The 10780-nt window shown below is 47.1% G+C and overlaps 1 protein-coding gene across 1 annotated transcript in view; it reads left to right on the top strand.

Annotated features, from left to right (window-relative positions):
- trpc5a (transient receptor potential cation channel, subfamily C, member 5a) overlaps positions 1–7114 on the top strand; it is a gene marked incomplete in the record, with an annotated part of 29714 nt that extends 22600 nt beyond the window's left edge. The window contains 5 exon segments of the mRNA XM_069172117.1: positions 74–269; positions 1047–1256; positions 3302–3343; positions 5029–5118; positions 6083–7114. Of these exon segments, the coding sequence (XP_069028218.1) occupies positions 74–269; positions 1047–1256; positions 3302–3343; positions 5029–5118; positions 6083–7114 (1570 nt within the window).
- Positions 7115–10780: the final 3666 nt, after the last annotated feature.

The raw sequence follows: 10780 nt of genomic DNA, 5'->3' as shown, positions 1-10780 counted from the left end.
CTCTCCCTCCCTCCCTCTCTCTCCCTCTCTCTCCTCCCTCTGTCTCTCCCTCCCTCTCTCTCTCCCCCCCCAGGTTGTTCGAGACCCTCCAGTCTCTGTTCTGGTCCATCTTCGGGCTCCTGAACTTGTACGTCACCAACGTGAAGGCCCGTCACGAGTTCACGGAGTTCGTGGGGGCGACCATGTTCGGGACGTACAACATCATCTCGCTGGTGGTTCTGCTCAACATGCTGATCGCCATGATGAACAACTCCTACCAACTCATCGCGGTGAGTCGCCGCCTGAAGCGGAAGCTGAAAACGCTCCAACGACTTTGATATCGTCCGATAAATCATCGTAAATGATTTTCAGCTAACGTGAGCGTGTTGGAGGCGCAGCGATGCACACGGAGCAGCAGGAAGCAGCGAGCGTCACCAGGAAGGCCTCAAACTGGTACACGAACATTTGTGATTTCACGACGGACCTGAAACTGGAGCAGAGAAACATCTGATTTTTGGCAGAACAGAAAGTCTTTAACGCGCCGCCCCCTTACAGCCGAGTGTTCCTGAGCCCGAGCGGTGATTTCCACTCCAGAATCATGGCTGTCCTTTTTTTAAAGCATCAAGCAGGAAATCTTCAACAGAGAGAGGTTGCTCCGTGTGCATCACTGTTCACGCACAAATGTCTGGAATGACGAATCAATGACAGAAAAAATAGATTCTTGATGTTTAATACCACGAAGAAAAGTGAAACCGCTTCGCTAACTGCCTTCATATCGGACCTTTAACGTTCACTTTGTGTAAAATTATCTCAGCTTTTAAAACCAATGAACAAACGTGATTCAAAACAACAATCAAAGGCACAAATGTTGGAAGGAATCACCTCTAATCTGGAAGGTTTTGTTCATTTAAATTCTCAAGCTTTAACACATTTGCGATGTTAAATATTTCCGTCCCTCGTCTGGGATCAGTTATCAGTTCTCCTCCACATCAGGACGACGAGCGTCGGTGTTTCTTCCCGTCACGGTGACCACGTTCAGACTCGAGCGTCTCCCTCTCGTCCCGCAGGACCACGCCGACATCGAGTGGAAGTTCGCCCGCACCAAGCTGTGGATGAGCTACTTCGACGAGGGCGGCACGCTGCCGCCTCCGTTCAACATCATCCCGAGTCCCAAGTCCATCTGGTACCTGCTCATGTGGCTCCACAACAAGCTGTGCAGGAGAGGCCCGCCGCCCGGAGACGACACGCACAAGTGCGAGAACCTCCGAGAGTTCACGGTGAGCGGAGAGACGACTCGTGTCTCGGTTATCTGTCGACCTCGGAGATTATCTCCGCTGCTCCGCTTCCGCCGACCGAACAGACGATGCGGACAGAAAGAAAAGAAACTCGTGTTTACGCGCGGTCGCGGCCGGAAGCCGAACGAGCTGCAAAACGCCGACGGACTCGCAGGCTTCGCACGCAGGCTGGTTACTGACGAGTTTTCCAGTTTGCTTTGAGAATGAACTCGATGTTTTTCTTTTTTTTTACACCGTTTTCCAACTTTACGTTCACTAAATAATCCAATTAGTAATGAAAATAATCAGCCAAGCGTGAAATAGACACGCCCGTCCACTACAGCAGAAAAACGTGAGATAGATACGTGATGTCTCAGCGTGACATTTACACGTTTCGCTGGCGTGTCTGTTACACGTTTTGAAGGCGTGAAAGTTACACGCGCGTAAACGTCACGTGACGAAGACTCGTGACCGCGGTGCCGCAACAGAAGTCTTGAGACCAATTACGGAGGACATGTTTTTTGGGGTGTCAGGAGGTAATCATGGGGTTCGAATCCAGGAAGTGACAACATTATTCTTGAGTTGTTTTTTTGGTTTCTGAAAGACAAACATGTTTTTTTTGTTGTTGTTAAAAGTTTAATTTTCCTGTAAATCACATGGCTCCAAGACGTTTTAGTCCACTACAGGAAAACGTGTAACTTTCACGCCCAGACATCAGCAAGCGTAGCTATCTCACGTTTTGCGGTGACAGGCCGACTTTTCTCTCTACGAGATCCGGACCTCCACCTGGAGTCCGATAAATTAGCGATGAATCAAACGATGGAGATAAAAAAAAACTAGAAAAGTTTTGTCGGAGGGAGCCTCTAGGTTCGGCGTCCAGCTGATCAAAGCCAGAGAGAGAGAGAGAGAGAGAGAGAGAGAGAGAGAGAGAGAGAGCGGATCAAAGGGTTGAAACGATGAAGAGGGAGAAGTGGCTGCATGCGGACCGACATCAGCTGCCGGGTGGAGCGGCGGATAAACACATCCTGATAAACACATCTAACAGCCCAGTCATCTGGAGGGAGACTGTGAGCGCCGATAAGGCTTTCACACACACACACACACACACGCACACACACACACGCACACGCACACACACACACACACGCATGCACGCACACACACACACACACACACACACACACAGTGCAGCTGGCATGTTCACCTCAGCTGAAGTCAGCTGAGTTATATAAGCCAACCAGCCCACATAGGTTCACAGAGCTGCACAGCGCTGCAGAGATCTGATCAAGGAACAGAACCTGTGTGTGTGTGTGTGGTGTGTGTGTGTGTGTGTGTGTGTGTGTGTGTGTGTGCGTGTGTGTGTGTGTGTGTGTTGACAGAGTAAGCAGAAAACCAGCATGAGATACGGAAAGCAGTGTTCGCTCTGAGGAGGGTTTTCGAGGAAGATGTCGGGAGGATGAATGCATACGTGTGTGTGTGTGTGTGTGTGTGTGTGTGTGTGTGTGTGTGTGTGTGTGTGCGCGTGTGTGTGTGCGCGTGTTTTGTCGACAGACAGCAGGGCGACAAACGAGGATCGGGTCCAGTTAAAGGAGTGTGAAACACGAAACAGTGAAGCGAGAAGGAAACATGAAACAAAACAGAGGAAGATGTGATGACGATGTGTGTGTGTGTGTGTGTGTGTGTGTGTGTGTGTGTGTGTGTGTGTGGACAGATGACACATATAAGTTTAAAAAGCAGAATTTACCACACAAATGTCAGAAAACAGACAAATCAGGTTTCAGTTTTTTTAAGACGCATTTCTTTTCACATTTTAGTTTTTTTTAAAGACAACAATTGTTGTTGTTTTTTAACATAAATGTGTTGTTTAACTTGCAAGACATGTAAAATTCACAGTAAACAAAGTGTCTTTGTGAAAAGGAGCTGCTGCTGCACCTCTTGATGAAAGTGTGGATTCCACTTTAAAATCACACGTTCACCTTCGTCTGTTGTTGAGTTGTTATAAGAGAGACGTGAATGAAGCTCTGAATAACGTGTTCTTGTGTTTGCAGGAGCGTCACGCCGACAGTCTGATCCAGAATCAGCACTACCAGGTCTGTACGCCGCTCCGGGCTTCTGCACTGTGTCACTGTGTCTCAGTCCCTCCAGAGTTTCATTTATTCCCTTAACTTAATTTTTGATTTTGTGGTTTTTTTCACATAAAATTCTGTAATTTTTGTAGTTTTAAGTGATTTTATTTTAGCTAAACTTGTAGGAATTAGCAAAAATGTACCTTATAAAAACTCATGTAAGTGATGATGATAATCATGCTGCACATAACAGAAATATGTTATTATTTGAACTTTTTGAACCGCTCAAAGGCAGAAACATTTTAGCGGTGAAATTGTAAAAAGTGATGAAAAGTGTCTAAAAGTGACGCAACGTTTCTTTTACCAGTCTGTCATCCGAAGTGTTTTTAAAGTGTGAAAAGAAACCGACCCGGTCGTCACGTGTTCTTCTGAAAGCTCCTCTGAATCATTTGAAGCGTGAAGTTTAAGTTGCGTTTTCCAGTTCAGGAGCGTTTCGTTGAGACGATTTTTTTTTCCTTCAGACCCTGAAACTTCGCGAAAGTGCAACGATAATTTATGAGCTCCGGAAGAAGCAGCAACAAAACGACGTGTAATGCTGGATTAGTATTTTTAGAGTTGTCTTCTTCTTCCCTTCAAGTTGCGTCCTGTCGGCTCTCGTGTTGGTGGTTCATTGTTCTTGGCGGCTGCAAAGCGTCGCTCTGACGTCCAGTTTTTATGGCTGATTTTTTTGTCTTTATTTTTTCTTCCGTAGAAGAGATTTGCTCGGCGAGTGGAGCCGACACCTCAGCGCTGGCAGCGAGCGGAGACGCGGCAGCGCCAGTACTTTGTGTTTGGCAGCGGCCGGTCGTTGCGTCCATGTTTTTGAAGGATTGTTGCGGGAGTCTGTCCTTCACTGTCGAGCGGCGTGTTCGGTGTGTGTGTTGGCAGAGGCGGAGAGTGACAGCATGCCAGAGCATCCTGCTTTGGCACTCACAGGTGTTGACTGTGGGAGGATGCTGTGCAGCAGTGTGTGTGTGTGTGTGTGTGTGTGTGTGTGTGTGTGTGTGTGGTTTGATTCACCACCCACTGAGCACCAAATGCTTGTGGAATGTGTCTTTGGTCTGTAAATCAATGAGGGCGACCCGTCTCATTGGCTGATTACTTAATTAGACAATAACATTTGAATTTGCTGGTTTGGTTTGATTTGTGCTGCTGAACGTTCACTCACACTCTGCAACGCGATGCATTCAAACTCTTCTTCGCAGGTGTTTTTGAAGCTTAAATGTATCATATTGCAAAATATTTGATTATAGTTTCCTAGAAACTAGAAGAGTTCATGCAGTTTTTCGGCTTCATTCTATTTTCTGAATGTTCAAGCTGCATGAGGAGAAGTGAAGTTCAGAAGTTCCATGAGAGTCTTCATGTTTTTAACTTTTCTTCAGTCTCGCTGTGATGCAGCGATCGATGACTCGGCGTTCATCTCGACTGCAGAGAGGAGCTGAAAATAGATCATTCGCTTCTTTTAATTGATGCCAGATCAGCAAAAAAAAACCTTGTAAAGAGATAAAACAACCCTGAACTGGATGCTGATAGTGTCTGTTTACCTTCAAACTTAAACATTGTTTTTTTAGAAAACTATTCATCTCTAACATAAAGCTTCAAACGCTTTTAACTTGAAAAAGCGATGAAGTGATAAAAATAACAGTAACCATGGCGACTGTCTCCCACAGGAAGTGATCCGGAGCCTGGTGAAGAGGTACGTGGCGGCCATGATCCGCAGCGCCAAGACGGACGAGGGGCTGACGGAGGAGAACTTCAAGGTGGGTGAGAGGGGACCAGCGCCCGTTGTCACGGTGATGCGTGTAAACAAATAAACAAACAACAACAACACGGGAACACGTGTCGGACGCTGTAAAACGAAGATGTTTCATCGGCTCCATCTGCCCGATCTCCGGACGATCCGATCGACACAATCCCTGAAGGAAACTTTTCCTCAAATCTTGCGAGCCATAAATTATTCCAACCACCCCCCTCCCCCTCTCCTTCCTCCCCCCCACACACACACACTCCCCCGAGCCCGTTTCCCATGATGCCCTGGGAGCCCGGCCGCTGCTTTGAAGTGGAAAGTTTTTCTTTTTCGATGCAAAAACAACATCAGGTGCACACGGAGCCTCAGACTGTGTGTGTGTGTGTGTGTGTGTGTGTGTGTGTGTGTGTGTGTGTGTGTGTGTGTGTGTGTGTGTGTGTGTGTGTGTAAAACATGTACTCAGGTGCACGTTGAAGTTTTATTCTCTGAGGAGTAAAAACACGTGCGCAGCGTTCGGAGCCAAGATGGTGATTTATGGAGAAAAGACGATCAAACTGAAGATTTGAACGGATTTCAAATTGAACTCGTTCACGTTGACGTCCTGTCGAAGTCACGTGTGATCTGAGCGGGAATAAAAGTCAAACTGTAAAACAAACTATTAGCAAACATCAGTTTACGTATTCAAATACGACTCAAATAAATCAGTTGAAGTCGATTAATCGAGCTGCAACGTCTTAAACAGGCGACAATGATCTTAACTGTTAACTTTCTTCATATTAAAGATTATCAGCTCTTTTTAATTTACCGTCAATTAATGTTCTTCCTCTCTCCACTCTTGGACTCGGACCTCGTCTCTCAGACTGTCCTTTTCTCCCCCTCCCCCTTACTCCCCCTCCTCTCCCTCTCCTTCTTCCTTCCCTGAATATCAGATGTTTATTTCATGAAAAGCTTTAACTCCTGATTCTGTGTCTCCTCAGGAGTTGAAGCAGGACATCTCCAGCTTCCGCTACGAGGTCCTGGATCTCCTCGGCAACCGCCGTCCTCCCCGGCGACACTACTCCTCCTCCAGCGAGACGGCGAGGGACGACGGCGCCGCGGCCTCGGAGGACGACAGCGAGTCGGGCGATGGGGGCGGCGGCGGGGGCGGGGGCGGAGCCCAGAGGTCGAAGAGCGTGACCTTCGCGACCCCGGGCGAAGACGACGACGACGACGACGACGGCGCCACGTCGACGCCGACGGACGGCGTGTCGGCGCTGGTGCGCTCCATCTCCGGGATGACCCAGATGGAAAGAGGCGAGGAGGGGGAGCTGGAGGAGGGCATCGGGTGGGGGGAGGAGGAGGAGGAAGAGGAGGGGAAACCAAAGAGCAACGGGCTGAAGACGAGCGTCCTCCCTCCGTCCTCCTCCGCCTCCCTCCCCTCACCCTCCTCCTCCTTCACCTCCTTCAGCTCGTCGCTGACCCGCACACGGAGCCGCCTGCAGCGCCTCTCGGCCCCGCGGGCCAAGACGGACTCCTTCAAATGCCTCTCCTACCTGTTCTCCCGCTCCAAGCGCAGAGCCCCGCCCCTGCCGCTCCAGTCCCCGCCCTCCTACACCATCTCCGACGGGTTGCTCCGCCCCTTGGGCAGCCGCGGCCACTCCGAGTTCGGACTCAGCGACGTGACCAGGAGCGAGACCCGCCTGAACGAGGTGGGCCGCTCGGTCGACATCGGCAACCCGACGTTCTCGCCGCGGCGGACGAACGGGCGGGACTCGCTGCTGACGCTGCCCCTCCCCCCCCCGTGCCCCTGCCAATCCCTGCACTGTGCTTCCAACATGTCCGAGTCCAGCTCGCGCCTCCTGGACTCCAGCGAGGACGTTTTCCAGGGCGGAGCGGGCGAGGGCGGCGTGGACGGGGGAGGAGGGGGAAGCGGAAGGGTGATGGTGATGGGCGGGTGGGTGGGTCCCTGCGACGATGTCATAGAGGACAGCTGTGAGGTCATAGAGGACTCGGTCACCACGCAGCTATAGGAGCGAGAGAGGACTACCAAATTGTTTTTGTTTTTGTTTATTTGTTTGTTTGGCTGAAAACACGTGGAGAGAGGAGGGGTGGGGGGGGGCGAGGGCGTCGGGGGGCGAGGACTTGGCGGCAAGATTCAGGATCCTGGATTTCTAGAACGCGACGTTTCTGGAATGGAAGCGGGTTCTGGGGACCGGCGGTGGTTGTCATGGAAACACGCTGAGGTGGCAGATGATGGAGACAGTTTGACACCTGATGGTATTTCAGGGCGAACAGACTCAGGGCTTGAATGAGTTAGCTTCCTTGCTAACCAAAGAGACTTGGATAGCTAGCCGGGTAGCTTTCCGCCCTATTTGGTCAGATCGAATTCATTCAGCTCTTTAGTTTAGATCCTTACGAGACGTGTTCTGTAACAGAAATGGGCTGGAATCTGAGAAAAAAAAAAGGCCATTCAGAACCTCCATCGGAAACATCACATTTTTAAGTTTTCCTCCGCGTCGAACTCATTTAGTCGTCGTTGTCTGTTCATTCATGTTCACGCTTCAAAACAGGACCTGCTGATTGTTAATTCGGCATCCTTTAAAATGTAAACAAATATAGTTATCGATCCAGGATGTAGCTCGACTGACAGCTTTCATTCCTGTCGGCTGTATGTTGGTGTTAAGATTGGCAGAAGCATTTTAGATTTACACAAATTTGCGTAACCTGCGTGACTATCTGGGCGTCGGCCTCCGCTTCATTTTAACCAATCAGCGTGCGGCAAAACCGGCCGACACAAAAGCGTATTTTAAAAATATTTTTTAATGAACAGCAGCAGTTTACCGAGGCACTGAGCGTTTATTCTGGTTTTTGAGAATTAAAAAATGCGACTCCAGACGATGTTTAAATTCGGAGATCACTGAGCAGAGCAGGAAACATCCCGAATAAATCCAGGACGAATGGGGCTTATTTCACAGCAAAAAAATCTGGATTAAAATTTTTACAAAACACTTCAGGACTCTGGGAGCTCGATTAAACCCTTAAAGTTACAGAAAGACTCATAACTGATCTTCAGTAGTTTAATTTTAATCTGCAGGTTTTTTTTCTCTTTCTGTCAAACTGTCTTTATAAACGTCTGCCACCGTCACACGGAGACAAACGCAGTCCAACTTTTTTCCTTCTTTCTTCTCCTTCCTTCTTCTGAACATTATTACTATTATTACGGGATTACAAGGAGCCAAAGTGACTTTCCAGAACGTTTGGTTTCGACGACGCGACGCCGTTTTTCCCTTTAAACCAAAAACCTTCAAATCTGTGACGGAATAAAAGAAAACGGGATTAAAATCCTCCTGAAAGCCGGCGGCGGTTGAGTGGAACTCCCCTTTCTACCCTCAGCGATGGATTCACCCTCTCGCTCTCTCTCTCTGCACCAACAAGGGCCAAGGAACTTTTATTTTATCCTAATAACAGTTATACTAGTAATAATAATAACAACGATATTAATAATAATAATAATAATGAGAACACTTCTGGTTTCTAAAGACTGTCTTTGCTTCTATTTGAGTTGCCTCCGATACTCCTGGCTTCTCGTTCAGCTCTTCCTTAATAAGTACACTTTAACCTGGTGAATACAAATATATTTATCGTGAGGACGGACGGATGAGGAGGAGGATGAAGAGGAGGAGGAGGAAGATGAGCAGGCGAAAACGTGAGAAACAGACGGACAAAAAAAAAGAACAGGGACGAGTTTGCCTTTTATCGATCTGGGAAATCTATTTTAAAGGGAAATTTCACCAGAATTTCATCATGATATTTTTTTTTTCTTCTTCCTCTCTTGAAGTCGCGGCGACTTCAAACAGTCGGCATGAAGAAGAAGCTGCTGAATTTTACTCTGGTTAATATACGACTGTCAATGGTGGAGTCGAGAAATTATGCATGTTATATCGAGAAAAAAACCACACAAAAAAAACCACTGTTATACCTGCAACACACACACACACAAACACACACATAGGAAGTATCAGCTGGTGTGATGAGCAGCTGCCGGCCAAATGTTTTGCCCTTCCTCTTCATCATCATGACATCATCCTTCTGTGCTTCTAAATTTCACTTCCTGTCTTTTTGATTGCTTTTTCTTTTTTCTTATCTCTCTGCCTCGTCTTCCTCCTCACATTTTACCCAAAGTCAGGGCGTAACCACGGAAACCATTTATAGCCAGCAGTTTTAGCTGCACATCATCATCATCATCATCATCAAAACAAACTACTGCTGCCTGACTTTTCTAATTTCCACAATTTTACCAGAAAACAAAAAAAAATCGGCAAAATCTGAAATCATCATTTTGAGGACAAGTCACCACAAAATTTAAAGTTTTTGATGCAACAATCACTTTTTTTTTTTTTTAACTTATATTTATGCTGAGTGGGGTTTATTTCATGATGTTTTTTTTAAAGCTATATGTTTTCAGGAGCTTTCGGAGCAAAACAGGACGGAACTTTTTCAGCTTCTCTTTCGTGTTTGTTGATCTTCTTCCCTTCAACTGAAACCTTGTTTGTCTTCATCAGAGAAGTTTTAACGAAGCTCTCTGAATCACGAGTGACATTCAAAAAAGGAAAAAAACTACAACAACAACAGCAACAACAGTTGTGGTGTAATGATCCGCTTTCCGGAAATCCAGTTTTCCATGTTGTCAGCGAACTACACATTGTTTCACTTTCTTCATCTTTCAGGTCACATCTTGTGTTTTCAGACTCTTAAAGCTGCACTGAACATTATTATTATCACTGATGCAAAAAACGTCCTCTAAAATGCGATGACGCTTTGTGTTGCCTCCTGTTGGCCGAGAAGAATCCATGAATCCGGCTTTAAGGCAGGTCCTGAATCAGAGCTGCTGCTGCACCGAAGGCCATTTTTATTAAGAAGATTTCAACTTTTATTAACAGAAAAAGCAGACAAATTTTAAAACCTCATAATTGATCATTTTTGTCTTGTTTTATATCCCATAACTCAGCAGCGGTCTTATTAAGACCTCTTTTTAAAAAAAAACAGTGATGCAGCAGATAAACCAGGAAACAAGAAAAAAACCCAAAGAGCCTGGATTTTCTCTGTTACCACGGCAACCAGGACTGCATGTCACCACCCCATAATCAGGGCCGCGCGGCAACCCATAGGGTTTGGTAATCAATCAAACTGTCATCAATCGCCATGACAACAGCGGGCAGGACGTTAGAGAGGCGGTGGGGGGGAAGATTTTAAAGGACGAGTTCACACAAAATAAAAACCTTCAGGAAGCGGCTTTTATTTTGAAACACGCGGGGCGTGTACGACGGAGGAGATTGATGGAGGGAGAACGCACACACACACACACACACACACAGGATGGATAATCAATCACTTTTATAGATCAGAAATGTCTGTGTGATCCCCCTGTGTGTGTGTGTGTGTGTGTGTGTGTGTGTGTGTGTGTGTCCATGGGATTATTGATCCAGACAGAATCCAGACATGCTGTTGAGCCTCTGATTGATAGGGATTGATTCAGATCATACATCTACACCACCGATGTGTTTGTTTGTGTGTGTGTGTGTGTGTGTGTGTTTGTTCTTCTGTATTTGTGAGGACATTTTGAGCACTCCTTGCTTTGGGACCGACCTGTTGGAGGGTTTGAATCCGGTTTAGGTGAGTTTTAGCGAACGGAGGAC

The sequence above is a fragment of the Embiotoca jacksoni genome, unplaced genomic scaffold, assembly GCF_022577435.1.
Source record: "Embiotoca jacksoni isolate LCO1_2020_lvr unplaced genomic scaffold, fEmbJac1.0.p SCAF_51, whole genome shotgun sequence".
Classification (NCBI taxonomy): domain Eukaryota; kingdom Metazoa; phylum Chordata; class Actinopteri; family Embiotocidae; genus Embiotoca; species Embiotoca jacksoni.
Note: the sequence above shows the minus strand (reverse complement) of the source record. Positions and strands in the feature narration are given on the sequence as shown.